We start from the raw sequence: 22,037 nt of genomic DNA, 5'->3' as shown, positions 1-22,037 counted from the left end.
GTAAATATTTCTTTTATTTTTACCATTTGAAGTTGATAAAACTATAAATACATGAATGATTAAGCATTTTCTACAATTCAATACGTAATATTCTGCATGTATTAAATGTATTTAATCTTACTCATAGGATCATGATTAATGAAGAAGTCTGATTTCAAACTTGCGGCCCACTGAGATGAAGGAGGGCCATTCATGTCCACTCACTAGCGTAGGTTGCCCATCACTGGTATAGAGGGAGTTTTACTCTGCATATAATCCTTGCTGTACCTGTCCTAGGAGTATTTGATGGAATAGTATAGATGGAAGTTTTCTTTGTATCTAAACCCTTGCTGTTCCTGCCCTAGGAGTATTTGATGGGATAGTGTAGAGGGAAGCTTTCTTTGTATCTAAACCCTTGCTGTTCCTGCCCTAGGAGTATTTGATGGGATAGTGTAAAGGGAGCTTCACACAATGCTCACTCATAATGCCTCATTCAGAAATTGAAATGAGGTCCGGTGTGATTGAATAATCCAGAGGTAGATTGTGTGTGGAGAGTCTGGTGGGAGATTTGAGGCAGAGATGGGGAGTTGTCTGGGGAGATTGGGGGGTTCAGGAGAGAAGCTCGCTCATGATATTCAACACAGTACGATCCAAAGATGATTCTCACATCTGTGTGTCGGCGGCGAGCTTTCTTCTTGCTTAACTTCAGTGCAGAATTCCTCTTGTCACTGTGGGATTGGGAAAATCCAATGAGAACATGTTTATCATAAATGCAGCACATTACCCTACACTGACACAAATCCAACCCCACTCTCCATTCACCCTCAGTCCCAGGTGAGCTGGCTGATGTTAGGGAGTCACATTTGAGGAACCTCAGGCAGGGACCAGTTTCTTGTCACTCTGCAGGACCGCTATGCAGTAGTGGGGTGTCCACATCACAAACACACAGGAACAGCAGGGAGAGGAATTAATGGTTCTGTCCATCAGGGTTCCTGGATGAAAGGGTCACGGGCAGGGGTTGATGCGAGTTGAAAGCTCATAGTCGTGGTTAGGGCGAATGTGAACTGTAACAGACTAAAAACATTGAGATTATGGGTAAGGTCAACCCTTTTAGAGGAATGTGATCAACACACTCACTCTCTCAATTAAACTGATCAGCACTGCTCATAGTCTGATTAAAATAAAACTAGTGCTTTGAGGTGAAATGGTTCTGGAATATTTGGTGAAGTCACAGGTTTAAATCCCTGGTCTTTAGGTTAAATGGAACCAGATTTCCTTCAGCAGATAGTACTGGACAGGTGCCCAGCCACTTTTTACCTTTTTCCATCTGCCACAGCTTCATCATCATCCTCCCTGTCAGATGAATGTCTGGTCCGTGGTGGGCACGATCGGGTTGAGACATTCCTGGCCAAAACAGACCCTGTGGCAATAACAGGAGGTTAAGGTGTTTTCAATACTCTCCACAACTTTTCCCTCCCCGAGTTCTGTTTTCCCCTCCAGCCCACAAGCCTCCAAGATCTCCAAGCTGCTCCATTTTTGGCCTAATTTCTCCACCATTGGCAGCCATGCTTTCAGCTGTCTGGGTCCTGAGGCTCTGGAACCGCCCCTCCAAACTTCTCACCTTTCTCTCTTCCTTTTAGCCACTCCTTAACACCTACCTCTTTGACCAAGCTTTTCACCTGTCCTGATATCTCCTTATATGGTTCTCTGTCAAATTTTGCTCGATTACAATCCTGGCTGATTTGCTGCTTCCTTATCCCAGGCACTGAGGCTAGCTGTAGCTGCTATTTGAAGGCCTCTACTCTCCAAGTTAAGAATGCCCTATGGTCGATGATAGTTCTCATGTGGGCTACACTCAGGCTCTGGGATTCTATAAACTGAAGTTAAGTCTGGAGCCCAGCACATCAACCTGCTTGTCCATCAACCAAGCCATAGCTTGGAAAGGGCCAATCGCTGGCTCATATGAAATTAGGGAGAATTAATAAAGAGGAAAATATTCAGAAAAAAGGAGTGGCTGAGAAATGTTTACAAGAGGCAGAAAGGGGCATGGTTGATTTAATATTGATGTCTAATGGTCACAGACAGGAGCTGACAGTGGGTTGGTGTGACACTTGGGTACAGTATCTCTGAGTGACTGGGTGACAGGGTCACTACGCGACTGGATCACAGAATGACTGGATCACAGTCAAGGTGACAATGCCTGCAACAGGCCCACAGGGGCTTATTGCTTCCTCCTGGTGGATCTTGCTCTCATGTCCACCATGACCTGCATCCTCTAATATTAGTGGCAACCAATGCGATCAGGGAAACACAGAAAATCAAACAAAGTGAGAAGGGAAACGGTGGAAGAAAGTGATCCAGAAATGAGGGGCTGACCTTGAGGTGGGAGGTCGAAGCGGATGTGCCGGTCAAAGTGCATCATGTTGTGGAGTTTGCTGTCACAGGATGCACAGAGATTCAATGGAGTTTGGTTATTAATCTCCTGACAATCACCATGGTGACACACCTGAAAGAAAGGGGGATACTATTAGTCATGTCACACGCAGAGTTCCATGCCAAACACGGAGCCGTGTGCCAAATGCGCAGCCGCACGCCAAACACAGAACATTAATTGAAACGTGGGGCAGCACGTCAGATCCTAGAGCTGTACGCTATTCAAAAGCCAATATATCCATTTTGAGATGTGTGTGTATCTGTCTGTGTGCAAGTAGAGAAAAGATGTTCAAAAAGTGTGGCTTCTCTCCCCCTCCAAGTGAGCTGAAAATTATATCTACAATTTTACTGAAAATGGAGAATAAGCTTGGGGTATCCCTGCCCCAGTTCCCATGTTGAGGAAATTGCTATAATTGATCACTGTCCTTATGTGTAATCAAGAGTCCTTTATCAGAATGAACACACCCATCTTACCTCAATTTCAGATGCCATGTTGTCCACCCTACAATTTAAACAATCACATTAACAGGAGCATGAGGGGCTGTTGGTTACATACTCCATTTTCTATAGGCAGATGTGTGACAACTACTGCTTAGTGAGGTCCTCAACCACACTCAAGAGAACAGGAAGCGCTTTAGGTAACAAGTTGGGCATTCTGCCACCATTAAAAACCGCAAACAAATTCAGTGTGAAACAACCATTTCCCCATAACATTTGCTGTTTCCCAGCCATTCATAGCTGACCATTCAGCATTCAAGCCACTGTTCCTTGCTGATGAGATGTTTTGCTGAGTGCGCTTTTCTCAGACATAGGGAGTGCAGTTCATGGATTCCTGGATAAAAGCCCTCTCCTCACCCCAATCTGCCTCTCTCCCCAGGTGCTATGAAAATTAGGATTATTCTCTCGGAATAAATCGCTTCAAAGTCTTCCCTTGTGTCAGTTCTCATGGCAGGTATCTCAGAGCAGTGCAGCAGAACAGAGCCATAAATGTATCTTATAGCGGCAGGGGGGCAGAGGGGGAGGGAGAGAGAGAGACAAAGAGGGAGTAAATGAGGGAGTGAGAGATAGGACTGGAGATAAATTTAATGTCAAAATGCAGCAACTGAGAATGCCCCTTAAATCCTGCCCTTTGTTTCCATTTGCTCTGACAAGTTCTGAATTGAATACTTTGGGGGCAGTCCACTTACTTCCCCTCAGCAAACCATTTCCTGTCCCAATTAATGCTCCATTGAAAGCTTTTCTCAGCTGCATTAAGATCTGTCATTCTGTTTTGTAACAGATAAGAAAAGCTCTTTGTGCATCTGGGGTAGTTTTCTGAAACAATATGTTCCAGAACTAACAAGGGGCATGTCATATTTGATTTAGTAATGAGTCAGATATAGTTTAAAAACTTAACATGCATGAACATTCGTGAAAGTGCAATCGCAATGCGATCAAGAACATCGTAGTGGTTGAAAGGAGGAAATATGAAACAGCTACTCAGATGTTAGATACAAGTAGGGCTGACTTCAAAATGGGATGCGGCAGAGAATGTTCAGAGTAAGCTGGGCAATTCAATTTATGGATAAAATAAAAGATTGGTAGGAGGTGGGGGTGTTGTTCAAAACAAAATGTGTACAGAATAAATTTAAACCTCTAAACAACAAGAGTTTGACAACCAAAAACAAATATGGACAATTGAAGAGGTAAGAGACAACATAAAGCCAAAAGAAAAAGTATACAAAAATGTAAATCACAGCACTCGTTCTTGTGAACAGAAAAGATATAAAGAGCAGAAAGGGTGACAAAGCAAAGAGCAAGAGCTATAAAAAGGAATTATGAAAAGTAACTTGCAAGGAATGTCAAAATCAATACAAAAACATGTACCACTATGATGTGGGAAATTTATAACAAATCTTTCTTGTCTACTTATATACACATGCAGATATACACCTGAGACCTCAGAGAACATAACCAATTTGGTCACACCCATTCGAAAGGCGGTCGACAAACTTAAACAATCAACATCTTTTGCTTTGTGGAACTGGGCAACTGGCTGGATGGGTTCTTTGGGATCAAACATAGTGCAAGGGATTATGTTTTCCTTCATCATTATCTTAATGTTCATTGTGATTACACAAATGTTTAAATGTTGCTGTTTTTTAGCAGCAAAATTCCTAGGGGTCGCAGCAGCATTGGCATCAAACCAGGCCATCAAGGTAATGTCCCTTTTGCCAAGTGCTCCTCCAGCATATGAGAATATATATTGTCAGACATTTATCTAATGGCTTACATGAGCTAATATTACTTTTCCTTATGGTTTTTAGCATTAGTGAAGATTATGATTCAAATGCAGTTATATACAACCAATACAGTGTTAGTGATGGCAATCACTAATAAGAAGAAAGAAATCAAGAAACTAATAATTTCTTAGGATTTAAGCTATTTTTATTTGCTGGCCTAGTATTGGGCTAGCCAATGGCCAGGAGGGGAGATTGGTGTGGGAAATTTCTAACAAATCAATAATGTTTTTAGACAATGGACATTAAGGCACTGATAGAATTACTAGCAAAGAGTTAAATGATTCCTAAAACAAGGTTATAAGCTAAGAGAGTAGGTTACACACATATGAATGCAATAAGAGAATTAAACAAATAATTATGATGTAAAACATATATGCTGATATTTTAAATGTATTTTAAGTATTGTACGAATTATTGGTCACTTTAGCCAAAGGCAAGTTACCACAAGGTGTGATGATAATGGTGAATAGTTCAGAACCAAAGCCCTGGGAACCTATAGAATCATAGAAACCCTACAGTACAGAAAGAGGCCATTTGGCCCATCGAGTCTGCACCGACCACAATCCCACCCAGGCCTTACCCCCATATCCCTAAATATTTACCCACTAATCCCTCTAATTTACGCATCTCAGGACGCTAATGGCAATTTTTAGCATGGACAATCAACCTAACCCGCACATCTTTGGACTGTGGGAGGAAACCAGAGCACCCGGAGGAAACCCACGCAGACACGAGGAGAATGTGCAAACTCTACACAGACAGTGACCCAAGCCGGGAATCGAACCCAGGTCCCTGGAGCTGAGAAGCAGCAGTGCTAACCACTGTGCTACCGTGCTTCCCAGCAAAACTCATATCAAAAAGTTTCTTATGTGGGAACACATATTGCAACTTTATGAATAGGTGTATTCATTGTCCAGACTCAGGATGGAAGCAGGATTACGTGTTGATCCAGTTTGGCAATGATCTGGTGGGAACATTCACTTTGACCTCTATGGTGAGCGTCCAGGGTAACCTGGCAACGGGACAGTGACTTTGGCCAAGATAAGAGTTAGCATCCGGATTTAATAGACGAATGAGATATCATTATGCTGGATGGTAAAATGCAATTGGCTGAGGCACATGACAGGGATTATTATTGTTATGTTTATACTAAAAGTCATTGATTTTAAGCTAATATAAGGCGGGAATGATTGATAAGAAAACCTATAATTGATCTGTTTTGAATTGTAAATGTAGATCTATTCAGAGTGGTCCGGCTGCTCCATCTGAGAGCTGAATCGACCTCTGATAATCTCCTAGCACTGCTAGTTAAATAAAGTTATGTCTTTAGTTCAGAAACATTGGCTTCGTGAGTCTTGTATTGTCTGAGATTTTCTGACAGTACTGGTCACCTTTGGTACTCCACCAACAGTCTTCATTAGCAAAAATAGAAAAAACAGAAACAGGGACCCTTGAAAACTAGCAATGGTGAAGGGCCGGAATATTACCATGAGGCATGCTCAAAGTCAGCACGGGTGGAAACAGGTGTGAAACCCACTCCTGCCCAGATCGTGTTGTTAATGCAATATTACGCTGGGTGGCCAATTAAGGCCTGCCCATCACGTAATGCATGTCAGGCACTGGGTCCAATGACAACCAGCACGGGGGTTTGAAACAAGATAGGCAGCTCCCTGAAAGCTGCCAGGAGTTGTTTGGAAGGCTGAAGGCTCTGTGTGGCTTAAGATCAATAACTTTCCTGCTGTCCAGCAATGTTATCAGCGCCAGGAGGTCATGGAAGGTGCGAGAGCAAGTCGGATGGGCTATGTGTTCACAGGTGAGTGTCTGTTTGTGCTAGTGCAGGAAGTTAATGCCAGGTACAACATTCTGATGTTCAGGGACAGCAATTGAAGGCCCCCCACCTGACTACAAAGGCTTGAACCGAGGTAGCTGTCCAGGTCAGTGGGCACGATATTGTGTGCCGCACCTGGCTTCAGTGTCACAAAATATTCCAAGGTTAAGTGCAGAGATGGCGTGGACCTATGCACAGAGGTGTAGTCAGGTGTCCATTACCCTGCGCACAGGGCTCTGGGTGTGTATGCCAATGGGCACTGAAAGCTGCCCTGCCAATGTTCCACTGATAGCACAATGCAATGTATTGAAAGGGGAGATGTGCCACAGTGAACTGGCTTGTTAAATGCCCATGTGGGGAGAGGGAGCATCTGGAATGGTCCTCAAAAAAGATGGAACTCCAAACCCTTCTATTGTCCCTTGTCAGGAGAAGACAAGTCACAATTCTGCGGAGCACTGCCAAACTGGTGGAGGAGTCCCCAATCTGCTGGTCCTGACAAGCATGAGAATGATGCTCTGATGTTGGACTGCCACTGGCCAGCTTGCTCCTCTGGTCCTGATGGGACAGAGTCTGGGATGAAGGTAAGTAGGTAGATCCCAGATGCATGTGCTGCAGGTCTGGGAGAGTTATCAGAAAGTGAGCTGTCCCAGCCAGACCTTAGGCCACTGCCAGTGTGAGAGATGGATGAGGCAACTAATCTCTCTGCTAGGTCCCGTCCATCTATGGTGAGCAGGGTGGTGTAAACACACCTCACCCTGATGAACCAGCTGCCTGTTGTCTCTGTGAGCTCCTCTCAGGGCACTCTGTATGAAGGCAGCAGCTTCTCCACCCCTCTGCCAGTGGCCATTGTTGCCATCCATGGGGCTGGATGCTCCTTGCCAGTCAGAACCAACTCAGGCCTTGGTGACTAGAGGATGACTGCCAAGTTCATCAAGGCCACCAGGACAGGCAGGATGCCTCCAATGCCGCTGACAGTGAGAGGGGATGGGGTTGCACAAAGATGCAGCACCTTAAGCACAACAGGGGCATATCACAAGTGACATCATTTGCATTTATTACTTTGAGACTTCTGTTAGGTTTGGAGTAGTTGTATGCCCTTTTTTGGGTTAATGTGAAGTCGCATAATCATTTTCTTTAATTCAATGGGTTGAGTTGGCTGCATGGTTTGAACATTGGCCAGATGTTGCACAGACTTGTAAGCTGAGGGCTGTGTGGTGCAGGATTTCTGGGTTGGGATCTAAAGGAATGGTTTGTGATCGAGACATTGCCATTGGATTAAGTCGGCATCCATGCTTTGAATGCCAAACTGAAGGTTTGCTGGATCAAAGCATCCCTAGTGTCCCTGTGTGTTTCTATCGTCTGCCTCGAAGTCCTCACCCTGTGTCTTCCTAGGCTCATCCTTCCACCCATTATGGGAGTCATCCTTCCTGACCTGTGGTCTGTCTTGCTGTCCTCAGCCTCCACTGAATCCCCTTGGCAGAGCTAGATTGTGCAGGGCGCAGCATGCATCAACTATGAAGGAGACAAGCTTTGGCAGATATTGCATGATTCCCCGGATCGATCAAGGCATTGAAAGCGCATCTTGAGCAGCTGGATGGTCCTCTCCACCACCATTCTTGTGGATGCATGTCTCTTGTATTTCTCCTGCGCCTCAGTTCTTGGGTGACAGAGTGAGGTCCTCAGCCTCCTCTTTGAGGGATAGCTCTTGTCACCCAGGATCCATCCAATCTTGCAGGAACCACAAACAGTCTGGTTACCTGGAAGTGCCACAAGATTTATAAATCATGAGAACTCCCTGGATAATGGGCACAGACTTGTAGAATCTGTGTCCTGTGATCACAGATTACGTGTACATTCATCGAGTGGTACCTGTCCTGTTGATGAAAGCTCCTGGCTCTCCTGCTGGCACCCTGATGGCTACATGCATGCAGTTTATAGCACCCTGGATGTGGGAGAACCCAGCCATCACTGCAAATCCTTGTGCTCTCTCTGCCTGGGTGCTTTTGTCTGCCTGGTAATTGATGAAAATGCGGGCATGTCTCAAGTTGGCATCGGTCAATAGCTTGACACAACTGTGTGCGACTGATTGAGATGCTGTACAAATCCCCCACTGAGCCCTGAAATGTACTAGAGGTGCAGAAGGTGAGAGCCACTGTGACCTTAAATGCCACCACCATGGAGTGAACACTCACATAGTTGGAGGCAATTTTAAGGTCCATCATGTTGCAAAGGGATGTCACTGTGTTACTGAAGAGGCATAGCCTCCTGTGACACTGGACCTCGGACCTCTGGAGGTTAATGGTGAGCTGCCTAGTTGTTGAATGGTGGGGTCTTCGGTACTCTCAGCCATCGTGGCCTCCTGCTGGCCCTGCATCAACTGAGCCCATGCCTCTTCTCTTACAGATCTTTACCTGGGATGCTACCTGTACTCATCTGGTCTCCTGTCCCACCTATCCTTCCTCTTCAGAGGAGGTCCCACCAGCAGAGTATACTACCCATTGGAGGAGATGCAGAGGACCAGTGCCTTGCAACTGATGGAACACTATCCTCCAACCATCAGGAAAACCTTCCAGAAAAGTCCTGAAATGCTGAAAGTCCTCCAATCGTCAGGAAAACCTTCCAGAGAAGTCCTGAAATGCTGAAAGTCATGCTTCAAATTCTACACAATAACTAGGGACAGAATTTTCCAGCTGTTCACACTGGCAGCACCTTCAGCTACAATCTACATCACACCCCTGCCACGGGTTCCCTGGCAGTGAGGGGTGCATTCAATGGGAAACCCCATTGATAACAGTGGGACCAGAAGATCCCACCGCTAGCCAATGGCGGGCCGCCTCCACAAAACACATGGTGGGTGTGTGGAATATCCCCTTCCATGAAACTGGAGCAAAATTCTATACTCACATAGCTACAAACTCTATCACAGAGAAACTGCTATCACACTCAATTAGACTTTCAATGGCTTTAATTGACCCTTTAATTGTCAGCGGATGCAATTCGTGCACATGCCTGTTGACCTCAAAGTCACGTGTGTGCGCGATAACGTGGGGAAGCCCAACCGATGTCTTCTCACTTGATTTAACGCACTTGCAGGTTGGACACTCGCCTGCCCTAGCCGTGTAAAATCTGGCCATGTCAATTAAAGCAAGGAACTGGTAAACATATTAATAGTTACTGTGCATTGGTATTTATAGAGGAAGAAGTCCGCCTGTCAGACATCCCGAGGAATCTAGTATTGAATCAGGGACAAAATTAACAAAAGCAAAGTATCAGTATTGTGTTAAAGAAAAACATGAATGAGAACCAGACGGTTTCCATCCCAGAGTTTAAAAAGAAATTGATGAGAAAATTGAATGTTAGGGCATCTGCAAAATTCTTTTGATTCAGCACAGATCTTTTGCATGAAAAATTGTGCGTGTTATTCTGCTATTTAAGAAAGGTGATCGAGGGAAACTCCAGGAAATTATAGTCCCATTAGTCAGATATCTGGTGTTGGGAAATTGCTGAAGTCTATAATTAAGGATGGGGGTGACTGAGCTGATCAGACAGAGTTGATAGGTGTAAGAGGTTAAACCTGATGAAACTGATTAAATGTTATGAAGAGAGGATGAAAGCAGTGTACAGGGGAATGTCTATTTATATATACCTCCAGAATACAATTGAAAAGTCTCTCGTAAAAGACTGTTGGCTAAAGTTGAAACTCATGAAATTGAAGGCTAATTATTGACCCGGTTAGGGAACTGGCTGAGTGGAAGGAGACAGAGAATAAGAATGAGGGCAGGTCCTCTAAGTGGCAGGGTGTGACTAGTGGTGTCCCACAAGATTTGTGTTGGGACCTCAACTATTCACTCTATTCATTAACAACTGAGATGATGCAAAAGAAAGTCATATATTCAGGTCTACTAATGACACAAAAATAGGCAGCATTTTAAGCAGTGTAGAAGAAAATGTAAAATTACAAAGGGGTATTGATTGATGTCAGCGAGTAAAGCAAAACTGTGGTCGATAGATTTCAATGTAGGCAAATATGAGGTCATCCACTTTGGACCTAAAAAGGATAAAGCAGCGTGGATGGTGAAAAACTATAAACAATGGAGGTCCAGGTACACAGATCATTAAAATTTCAGAAAATAATCAAAAAGATGGATGGACTGCTGGCCTTTATATCTGGAGGACTGCATACAAGGGGGTAGAAACCATACTCCTCCTATACAAAGTCCTGGTTAGACCACACTTGGGAGTACCATAGTACACCACATCACAGGTATATACTGGCCTTGGAGGGAGTTCAGCGTAAATTTACTGGAATGATACTTGGATGCCAAGGATTAAATGAAGATAGATTACAAACTAGGATTGCATTCCCTGGAATTTAAGAGACTAAGCGATGATTTAATCAAAGTTTTCAAGATATTAGGAGGAATCAATAGGGCAGACAGAAAAAAACTATTTCCACTGGTTGGGGAGTCTAGGACTAGGAGGCACAGTCAAAACATTAGAGCCAGATCTTTCAGCAGTGAAATTAGGAAACTGCAAAGCATAGTAGAAGTTTAGAACTCTCTTCTGCAACTGACACTAGAACAATTGTTCATTATGAAACTGAGATCGGCAGGTTTTTATTAGTCAAAAGTATTAAGGGACATGGGGTAAAAGAGGGTATATAGAATTATGTCTCAGATCAGCCACTAACTCACTGAATGGTGGAACAGACTTGAGGGACTAAATGGTATGTGTTCCTAACTCAGTGAGCAGTAACCCCTCACCCAGAAAGAACAAAGTTCTCTTTACATAACCCATCAAACAATACCAGGTGAACATGATACAGAATAAAGTTCTCTCCACACTGTCTGCATGAAAAAGTCCCAAGGGGTTCAATGGGTTAGATACAAAATAAAGATAGTCTCTGTTGCCCCATTTGGTAGATAGATCAGGCAGCAGTATGCGAGGATGTACAGCAGCATTGTGGTTTTGTTATCGGTCCAGGAAGTGGAGACCTGCATTAAAGATCTGAAGATATGGGTTCAAATCCCACCATGCGAGCTGGGGAACTTTAATTCAATTATTTAAATAAAAAGAGAATAAAAGAGCGAGTATAAAGAATGGTGATCCTGAAACCGCTGAACTATCTGAAAACCCATTTTGCTCACTAATGCCCTTCAGGCAAGGAAATCTGCAGTCCTGACCTTGTCTGGCTGAGATGTGACCTCAGGCCCACAGCAATGTGATTATCCCTTCCTTAACTTCCCTCTATCATAATGCAGCAAGCCACTCAGCTGTATTCAAGAAAACAGCGCAACACCACCTTCTGAAAAGAAATTTGAGATGGGCAATAAATGCCCACATCCTGTGAATAAATTTATAAAATCCAACTCACTGGTGGCTTCCTTTGAGAAGATCAGTTTCCACATGCAGGCAACAGGGAGTTGAAGAACCTTGCTCTATGTACTGGCTAGCTGCTTAATTTGCTTCCAATGTGCTTCTTCCTACTCCTTTTCCAAAAATATGATGCAAGGGAATGCATAAAGCAAAACCCATTGGTCTTGATTTTTAGCCCCATCGGGACTGGGATCAGAGGTGGGCGGGAGCTATCAACAGCCATGCTGGCTGACATGCCAGTTTCCCAGCTCCTGCCTGCCCTCGGGCTATAGCCGGGAGAAGGGGGCGGGTGGCGGGGGGGGGGGGGGGGGGGGGGGCTGTTCTATAGGCTGCAAAATCCATTTTGTTTTAAATTCAAACAAGTTGCAGAGAATGGACCTCCATTTTGAACTACCATCCCCCTTACTTACCTTCCAATGAATCCTGTGGAAAGCCATGACTCCCCCCAGCCTCTGGTGAGGCCAGCCTCTGAAAATCAATTGGCTGCCCCAGGGAAAATCACGAGTGACTGTTCCCCACACACTGCGGGGTTTCTGATGTACATTTTTGTCTGACAATAGGTTTCAGCAACCCGTAGGGAAAATCCTGCCCATTTTTCCTGCCGTACAATTGGGATGTGAGGGGGAATTGCAGTTTCAACAAACAGCACAAGAGGCAGGTGGCCCAATAATCAATGGCACATAGAAGAAAAGTGATCCAAATCATCTGAGAAAATAAACCTTCACAAAGAACCTGCTGGGCTCTTTACATCATTGCTGCCCTCCCTCTAACACCAAGCTAGCTTGAGTGACTGACACATCTGGAATGTAACTCAGTTGGAATTTATGTCCATTCCATGGCATCATCACTTCAGCTATTTATCTCATTCTCCAAGAATCCACCACAAATATCAGCAGAGTATTGCCTAGCTTTGGTTAAACAATCACCTAGATCCTTCTCCACCCCTCCCACCTGAATATAGAACAGGGAACCAGGGTGGAGGTGGCCCATAGACGTTGTGGGAGACACCTATTCTCACAATATGGAGTAACTGGTTGAAAGCAGTATCATTGGGCAGAGTGGTGAGTTTAGCATCCATTGTCTCTTGTGGTAGTTAGTCTCAGTGAGCAGGGACAGGCTGTGACACAGCTTCACGCACACTTTGTAGAGGAAGACGGGGGACCTGACACACAGTGGGTTGGCTGCTCAGGCTGCCAGTTGAGATGGTCTGTGAATGTTGGAAATCCTCTCATTTTATAATTAACCAGAGCATAAAGTAAATCCTCCCATTGATGGCCTGTAACTCAGCCTGCAGCTGGAGGAAAAGAATGGAGCCATTTCAAAGCTTAGCCTGGAGAGGGAACAGACAGCTGTGTAAATATTGTGCTGTGGGCAGAGTTTGCTCTCATAGTAATTCAGTATACCAAGAATATCATCAACCGGCTCTGCAAACAGGCCCAAACTCAGCCGCCAGGTCTGGCTTCGTCCACTCAGGAACAACCCGCTCAGACACAGAGCAAGCACTCTGCTCCTTTAACCCTTACCCTGCTAAACTCACATTGAGCTTAAAGTTCTAATCTCCATTGTTATCCCAGTTTTCTTGCTCCTTTCCGGATGGTGGGGGCTCAAACTTCCTCCAAACCTGGGAACCAACCCCATGGTATCGTGCCCAAATGGCCAATCACTGAGCGTGAATCATAATACTATGTGAATAAACCACCATCATATTTAAACCAAAGCCAGTCCATTTTTGAGCATAAAAGTCTAAGGTGACACTCCCAGGGTAGTACTGAGGAAGCACTGAACTGTCAGAGAAATAAATACTGAGGGAGCACAGAGTTGTCAGAGGGGTAAATAAGCGGGGCTGCTGGGCTGTCAGAGGGGTAAATACTGAGGGAGCACTGAGCTGTCAGAGGGGTAAATACAGTGGGGCCACTGAGCTACCAGAGGGTAAATAAGCGGGGCTGCTGGGCTGTCAGAGGGGTAAATACTCAGGGAGCACTGAGCTGTCAGAGGAGTAAATACTGAGGGAGTACTGAGCTGTCAGAAGGGTAAATACAGTGGGGCCACTGAGCTGACAGAGGGGTAGTTTGGAGTTTGAGTGCTGCACCATTGGAGGGGCTGCTCCTGATCATTGTCCAGTGACCACATACCCATCCCAGGTTGGACAGAAGGGAAATGAACTATAGTTTCTGTTCCTGATCACTGTCCTGTGACCCCTGGAAAGTGTGAGAGAGAGAATTGTTGGGTGAAATCAGGATCAGACGCAGTTGGAAGTAAATTAGGTTTTTGTTTGCTGGTCTGTGAATAATTCAGAAATCAATTGTGATCTTGCAGAATGATTACAGAACCGTCACCCAGCGATTCAACATCACTACAAACCCTTCAGTCCTCTAATGCTGATTGACTGGGTTAATCAACTGTAAATTTTGCAGCCGATATAAATTCTAAAGCAAGAAATGAATGCATCACAGAACAGCAATAACCAGAAGGTCCTTCGGTCTGTCACAGTTCAGGTGACTGGGAAATTAGCAGCCCGTTTAAATTTTACATCATTGTGTGGTTCTGCTATTGAATATGTATGCTGTTAAACCTGCCCCTATAATCCAGCATATAAAGATAGAGAGAATAAAACAGATCAGGAGAGGGAGTGAAAGGGAAACAGAGAGAATGAAGGAATCAGGGACAGAAAGAAAGATAAAGATACACAGAATCAGACAAAAAGAGAGGAACATAGGGAGACAGAAGACAACTGTGAGAAATACATATGAAGAAAGAAAGGCAGAAAGAATGAGGGAGAAAGAATGAGAGGGAGAGACTGAAAGATTGGAAGCAGGATAAATCATAATGTGCAATGTCAGTTGGCTCTGTGCCATCAGCCCTTGGGCTAGGCTGGTCTCACTGAATGTATTGGAGGTGCAGGTTGACAAACTATTCCATGACCTTGTCTGCAGCTAATGAATGTTGCTTGGCACTGAAAACCAGACCCAAACCCCAAAGCCTTTTACATTGCCTAGCTTCTCACAGCAGGGCTTTTGGGGATCTGAACCCCAGTGAGATTTAGCACCTTCAGGAGTGGAGGGGTCTTGAACCTCCAGGGGAGAGTCAGCACCTTCAGGAGAGAAGTCAGGAGAAAAAGGGAGGGAAAGAGAGAAAATGATATAAATATCCCATGCTGAGTGACATAGAGAATCAACTCCCCAACCTGCACAATGGCAGGTGTTAATTAGGACCAAAAACACATGCCAACTCGAGACTGGACGCAGCTTTGTTACAGAACCTGAAAGAAATAGGCCATTGACTCAATCAGGACGCTGGCTCCAAGCTCTAATGAGACCCTGTTGTATCATTACCTGAACCATATCTTAGGAAAGTAGTAGGAGTCCTTGCTATACCCTACCAGTGCTGAGAGGCCTTTGACGTTACTCTGTAATCACTCACTGAAGAGGTGAAGGACTCCGGATTACCATGGATAAAAGTTTGGTCCACCCTGCAATACAATTGATGCAAGATAATCCTGTTGAATTGTCCACAGGAAGGTGTAACTTTGCAAAGTCCATTTCTTTTTCTCTCTCCCCCACCTAATCGCACTATCACTGCAACACAAGATTCTCACTACACAATACACCTGACACTGCTTGGGCTTCCCATCAATATATCATTATCACAACAGGAGCTGAATTGGGTTCAGTTCCACACTCCCACACTGAGGGCGGAATTCTCCCATGCCCCCATCGGTGAGAGCAATGGCAGTGGGGGGGATTTCAGCGGGAGGCCCAAAAATCAGTTTGACGCTCGTGTGGTTTTACAGCAAGGTCTTCTGATGCCATGGTGGATTGGGAATCCCGCTGCAGGCTGGTGTAAAACTGATTTGCATCCTGCTAATGGGATGTGGAAGAAAGCCCAACTGGAACCAAGGCCTGGCGCTGCCTTTGGAGTTTGGAATGGAGGCTGCCAACAACCCTGCAACAGCAGGGGTGTGGGCTGTGGGGGATCTTCCAGCTTCAGTATCTTCGAGGAGGTCTATCTTCCTGCCTCAGAGTGTTCTTGGAGGTCCATCTTCTTTTTTCATTAGGTCCACCTTTTTTTAATGGTGGGTCAGGGATGTTGGGTGCCTTTTAAATATTGCACCCAGATATGATGGTGGGAAGTGCGCCATTAAGCCTGCCCTGCTACCAAGGATGGTGCAAAACTCCCCGATGCATGATTAATATGCCAGGGATGGAAGATATGGTGGGGTTTCCTGTCAGGCTTCACAGCAGGAAACACTCCCTATCCCGTCTCCGTCACGGGGCTCAGTCCCAGATGGGAGAATTCCACCCTGAGTTTCTCCATAGTGAGGCCTCATCAATGAGCTGACCCAGCCTGTGGCAAAGTGTGCCATCTTACACCCACATCTGAGTGGCTGACTCAAAGTTACAATTTTGGGAAGAACTACAGTCACCTGGGTTTTCACTGTGTGTGCTAACCAACTGAGAATGAACCATAGCAAAAAGCCCCCAACATCATGGCAACATTTCCGTGTCAGGTAGGCATCAGGGAAAGGGCAAAAAACACTTACATTTATAGAATGCTTTTTATGACATTGGGATGGACTAAAGAAATCTCTAGCACTTAGTGAAGTGTAGTCATTGTTGCAATATAGAAAATACAGCAGTAGGTTCCAAAAAAACAATATGATAATGACCAGGATAGTGATGTTGGTCAGGAATAAATATTACTCAGGACACTGCTCTTCTTTGGTATAGTGCCACAGGATATTTTAAATTCACCTGGGAGAGCAAACAGAGCCTCAGTATAATTGCTCAGAATTACATTTGGAGTGTCAGCCTAGATCGTTTTCAAGTGCTTGGAGCAAGACTTCAACCCCACAATCTTCTGACTAAGAGATGAGAGTGACCAACTGAGCCAAAGCTGAGACAGCAGGTAGTGACAGCAGGCAGTGACAGCAGGCCTCAATATGGGCCTACAGAGTGGGGTGGGAGTCAGTATAGTTCAGCAAAGAGCTGTGGGGGATAGCACTGACAAGGTAAGGTGGGGCAGCAGGGAACTCAGCACCAAGCCAGTGAGTGGAAAATTGATGTTCTCAGTACAGAGCAGGGATGGGGGGTGGAACTCGGCAGTGAACAGGGCCCTTAACATTGAGTGCTGTGCCATCCAGTGTGAATCTTCTGTGAAATGAGGTAATTGTGTATGATCATGGAGATCTCAAGTCAGAGAGAATCTCCTCTCACACACACTATTGTTTAAAGAACAAAGACCATTACAGCACAGGAACAGATCCTTCGGCCCACCAAGACTGTGTCAACACAGATGCCTCTCTAATCGAATATTTACTTGCCTTTATGTGGTCCATGTCCCTCTATTTCCTGCCTATTCATATCTCTATCTAGATGCCTCTTGAACGTTGTTATAGAATCTGCTTCCACCACCTCCTCCGACAGCACGTTCCAGGTATTCACTACCCTGTGTGTGAAAAACTTGCTCCTTACATCTCCTTTAAACTTTCCCCCTCTCACTTTGCCCCCAAGTGATTGACCCTTCGATTCTGGGAAAATGACTCTGACTATCCACTCTATCCATAAGCCTGTCATAACCTTGTAAACCTCTATCAGGTTCCCCCCATATCCTCCAATTCTTTGGAGTATTGTGTACAATACAATGGAATTCTTTGAGAACATTACAAGCGCGGTGGACAAAGGGGAACCGGTGGATGTGGTGTATCTGGATTTCCAGAAGACGTTTGACAAGGTGCTGCACCAAAGACTGCAGCATAAGATAAAGGAGCACCATGTTACGGGTAATGCAATAGCATGGATAGAGGATTGGTTAACCAACAGAAAGCACAGAGTGGGGTTAAATGGGTGTTTTACTGGTTGGCGATCAGTGACTAGTGGTGTGCCTCAGGGATCAGTGTTGGGACCACAATTGTTTGCAATTTGCATAGATAATTTGGAGTTGGGGACCAAATGTAGTGTGTTCAAGTTTGCAGGTGACACTAGGATGATTGGTAGAGCAAAGTGTGCAGAGGACACAAAGTCTGCAAATGGATATAGATTGCTTAAGTGAGTGGGCAAGGGTCTGGCAGATGGAGTACAATGTTGGTAAAAGTGAGGTCATCCATTTTGGTAGGAATAAGGGCAAAATGGACTATTATTTAAAAGGTAAAAACTGCAGCATGCTGCTGTGCAGAGAAACCTGGCTGTCCTTGTGCATGAATCGCAAAAGGTTGGTTTACAGGTGCAGCAGGTAATTAAGGCGGCAAATGGAATTTTGTCCTTCATTGCTAGAGGGATGGAGTTTAAAAACAGGGAGGTTATGTTGCAGCTATATAAGGTGCTGGTGAGGCCACACCTGGAGTATTGTGTACAGTTCTGGTCTCCTTATTTGAGAAAGCTTATACTGGCACTGACAGAGGAGATTCACTAGGAGTTGAAAGGGTTGGCTTATGATTAGACACTGAATAGACTGGGACTATGCTCATTGGGGTTCAGAAGAATGAGGGGGGGATCTTATAGAAACATATAAAAGATTATGAAGGGAATAGATAAGATAGAACCAGGAAGGTTGTTTCCACTGGTAGGTGAAACTAGAATTAGGGGGCATAGCCTCAAAATAAGGGGGAGCAGATTTAGGACTGAGTTGAGGAAGAACTTCTTCACCCAAAGGGTTGAATCTGTGGAATTCCCTGCTCAGTGAAGCAGTTGAGTGTCTTTGAATGTTTTTAAGGCAGAGATAGATATATTTTTGAACAGTAAAGGAATTAAGGGTTATGGTGAGAGGGTGGGTAAGTGGAGCTGAGTCCATGAAAAGATCATCCACGATCTTTTTGAACGGCAGAGCAGGCTCGAGGGGTAAGGTGGCCTACTCCTGCTCCTAGTTCTTATCCTCTTATGTTCTTCTGTATACCAGGCAACATCCTGGTAAAAGAAATCTCTTCTGCACCCTTTCCAATGCATCAAATCCTTCCGGTAGTGTGGCAACCAGAATTGTACACGATACTTCAAATGCGGCCTAACCAAAGTCTTATACAGCTGCAACATAATTTTCCAATTTCTATACTCAACGTCCTGACCAATGAAGGCCAGCATACCATATACTTTCTTGACCACCTTGTCCACTTGAGTTGACACCTTCAGGGAACTGTGGATCTGCATGCCTAGGGCTCTACCATGTACTGTATACTTCCCTTCTGCAGTAGACCTTTGAAATCACATCACCTCACATTTGAACGGTGATGCGCGATTAAATCACTCGGGATGCTGTACGTACCCGGGAAATAAAGGCTTTTATTAGTAACAAGAATGGAGCACACTATATCACAATACAATCCCAGACTAAAGGGTCACCAGGCAGTGCAGTGACCTTTATACTGCTACAAGTAGGCGGAGCCAACCGGAGTGTACCACAGAACAATACCAACAGGTAGAACACCCCAACCCTAACCCCAACAGTGCCAACAGTAGTATATACACGAGATACCCATAGTGCTAACCATCTATGGTTCAGTACCCATAGTGGTAACCATCTATGGTTCACCACAACCGGGTTAAATTCCATCTGCCATCTTTCAGCCCAGGTCTCCAGCTGATTTATATCCTGCTGTATCCTCTGACAATCCTCCTCACTATTTCTACCCCCCCCTCCAATTTTTATATCATCTGCAAATTTACTAATCAGGCCACCAACATTTTCCTCCAAATCATTTATATATATTACAAACAACAGAGGCCCCAGCACTAATCCTTGTGGAACATCACTTGTCACAGACCTCCTGTTAGAAAAGTACCCTTCCACTGCTATTCTTTGCTTTCTATGCCCAAGCCAGTTTTGCATCCATCTTACCAGCTCACCTTGGATCCCATATGACTTCACCTTCTGTATCAGCCTGCCATGAGGAACTTTATCGAAGCCTTTACTAAAGTCCATGTATACAACATCCACTGCCCTACCTGGTCAATTTTTTTGTCACTTCCTCAAAGAACTCAATCGAGTTTGTGAGACATGATCTCCCTTTCAAAAAACCATGCTGCCTATCACTGATAAGCCTATTCTCTTGCAGATGTGAGTAAATCCTGTCCCTAAGAATTTTTTCCAATAATTTCCCCACCACTGATGTAAGGCTCACAGGCCTGTAAGTTCCCGGATTGTCTCTTCTGCCCTTCTTAAATAGAGAAACAATGTTAGCTACTCTCCAATCCTCTGGTACCTCACTGTGACTAAAGAGGATACAAAGATTTTGGCCAAGGCTTCAGCAAGTTCTTCCTTCGCCTCTCTCAGCATTCTGGGATAAACCCTATCTGGCCCTGGGTACTTGTCCACCTTAATGTTTTTCAAAACCTCCAATACCGCGTCCCTTTTTATCTCAACATGTCCTAGAATGTCAACATCCTCCTTTCTACACTCACCATCCACCACATCTTTCTCCTTTGTGAATACTGGTGCAAAGTACTTGTTAAGAACTTCACCCACCTCATCTGGCTCCACATACAAATTCCCTCTACTGTCCTTTAGTGGACCCACCCTTTCTTTAACTACCCTCTTCCTCCTTATATACGCATAAAAAGCCTTGGAATTCTCCTTAATCCTGGGTGCCAAGGGCTTTTCATGGCACCTTTTAGCCCTGCTAAGTCCCTGTTTAAGCTCTTTCCTGCTATCTTTGTATTCCTCAAGCGCCTTATCCGTTTCCAATTTCTGAAATTTATGTATGCCTCCTCCTCCTTTTTCACTAAGCTCACAATCTCTCTTGTCATCCGAGGTTCCCAAATCTTGCCATCTTTATCCTTCAGTTTTACAGGGACATACTTGTCCTGGATTTTTAACAACTGAATTTTAAAAGACTCCCACATATTGGAAGTGGATTTACCCTCAAACAGCCGCCCCCCCAGTCTACATTCCCTAGCTCATGCCTAATACTGCCTTTCCTCAGTTTAGTACTTTCACTCTGGGATTACTTCTACCTTTACTGCTCATTTCATCACTAGCTATTCATCAAATTTAGGATAGGTCACTCACTTGGGCTAATGAAAGCTTACGGAACTTTTATTCCATGAAAAATCAACTGTGTTCACAGAAAACATAGAAAATAGGAGCAGGAGTAGGCCATTCAGTAGGCCCTCAAGCCTGCTCTGCCATTCAATATGATCATGGCTGATCCTCTATCTCAACACCATATGCCCGCTCTCTCCCCACACCCCTTGACATCTTTAGAGTCTACAAATCTATCTATTTCCTTCCTTCCTGCATGTAGATTGGGAGAGTCAAATTAGTCTCAGTACAATAGAAGAGGAATTTCTGGAGTGCATACGGGATGGATTTCTGGAGAAATACATTGAGGAACCAACAAGGGAGCAGGCCATACTGGACTGGGTGTTGTGCAATGAGAAAGGATTAGTTGGCAATCTGGTTGAGAGAGAACCCTTGAGGACGAGTGACCATAATATGGCAGAATTCTTTGTCAAGGTGCATAATGATGTAGTTGATCCTGAGACCAGGGTCCTGAATCCCAATAAAGGTAACTATGATGGAAGAGGCATGAATTAACCATGATGGACTGGGAAATATTACTGAAAGGAAAGACAGTGGGCAGGCAATGGCATTTAAAGAATAAATAGGTGAATCCAGAAGTTGTTTATTCCTGTTTGGCACAAGAGTGGTAAGGGAATTGTGGCCAAACCATGGTTTACAAGGGAAATTAGAGATAATATCACATTCAAGGAAAAAGCATACAAATTGGCAAGAAAAAGCAATAAATAGGCCTGAGGATTGGAAGAAGTTTAAAATTCAATAAAGAAGGACCAAGGGATTGATTAAGAAGGGAAAAATAGAGTATGAAAGTAAGCTGGCGGGGAACAAATAAACTAACTGTAAAAGTTTCTATAGATATGTAAACAGAGAAAGATTGACAAAAACGAATGTAGGCCCCTTACAGTCAGAAACGGGAGAATTCATAACAGGGAATAAAGAAATGGCTGAGGAATTAAATTTGTACTTTGCTTCAGTCTTCACACAAAGGAAGACTAAATAATGTACCAGAAGTGCTGAGAGAAACATATTTTAGTGAGAAGCTGCAGGAAATCGGCATTAGTAGAGAAATGGTTTCGGGGAAATTGATAGGATTGAAGGTGGATAAATCTCCAGGTCCTGATAATCTTCATCCC

General features: G+C 44.4%; 1 protein-coding gene across 5 annotated transcripts in view; it reads right to left on the bottom strand.

Annotated features, from left to right (window-relative positions):
* LOC144509891 (pleckstrin homology domain-containing family G member 5-like) overlaps positions 1-22,037 on the bottom strand; it is an 88,282-nt gene that overhangs the window by 43,842 nt on the left and 22,403 nt on the right. For 4 of the 5 annotated variants that reach the window (XM_078238842.1, XM_078238840.1, XM_078238843.1 and 1 more), the window contains 3 exons: positions 2,356-2,485; positions 1,297-1,399; positions 647-707 (listed from right to left, as the gene is read on the bottom strand). In XM_078238842.1, the coding sequence (XP_078094968.1) occupies positions 647-707; positions 1,297-1,399; positions 2,356-2,485 (294 nt within the window). Of the gene's footprint in view, positions 1-646; positions 708-1,289; positions 1,400-2,355; positions 2,486-22,037 lie in introns of those variants that run through there. The other variant, XM_078238844.1, reaches the window with a different exon arrangement.

This window comes from Mustelus asterias, chromosome 22 (assembly GCF_964213995.1).
Source record: "Mustelus asterias chromosome 22, sMusAst1.hap1.1, whole genome shotgun sequence".
NCBI lineage: Eukaryota > Metazoa > Chordata > Chondrichthyes > Carcharhiniformes > Triakidae > Mustelus > Mustelus asterias.
The sequence above is the reverse complement of the archived record's forward strand: the minus strand, read 5'-3'. Positions and strand labels throughout refer to the sequence as shown.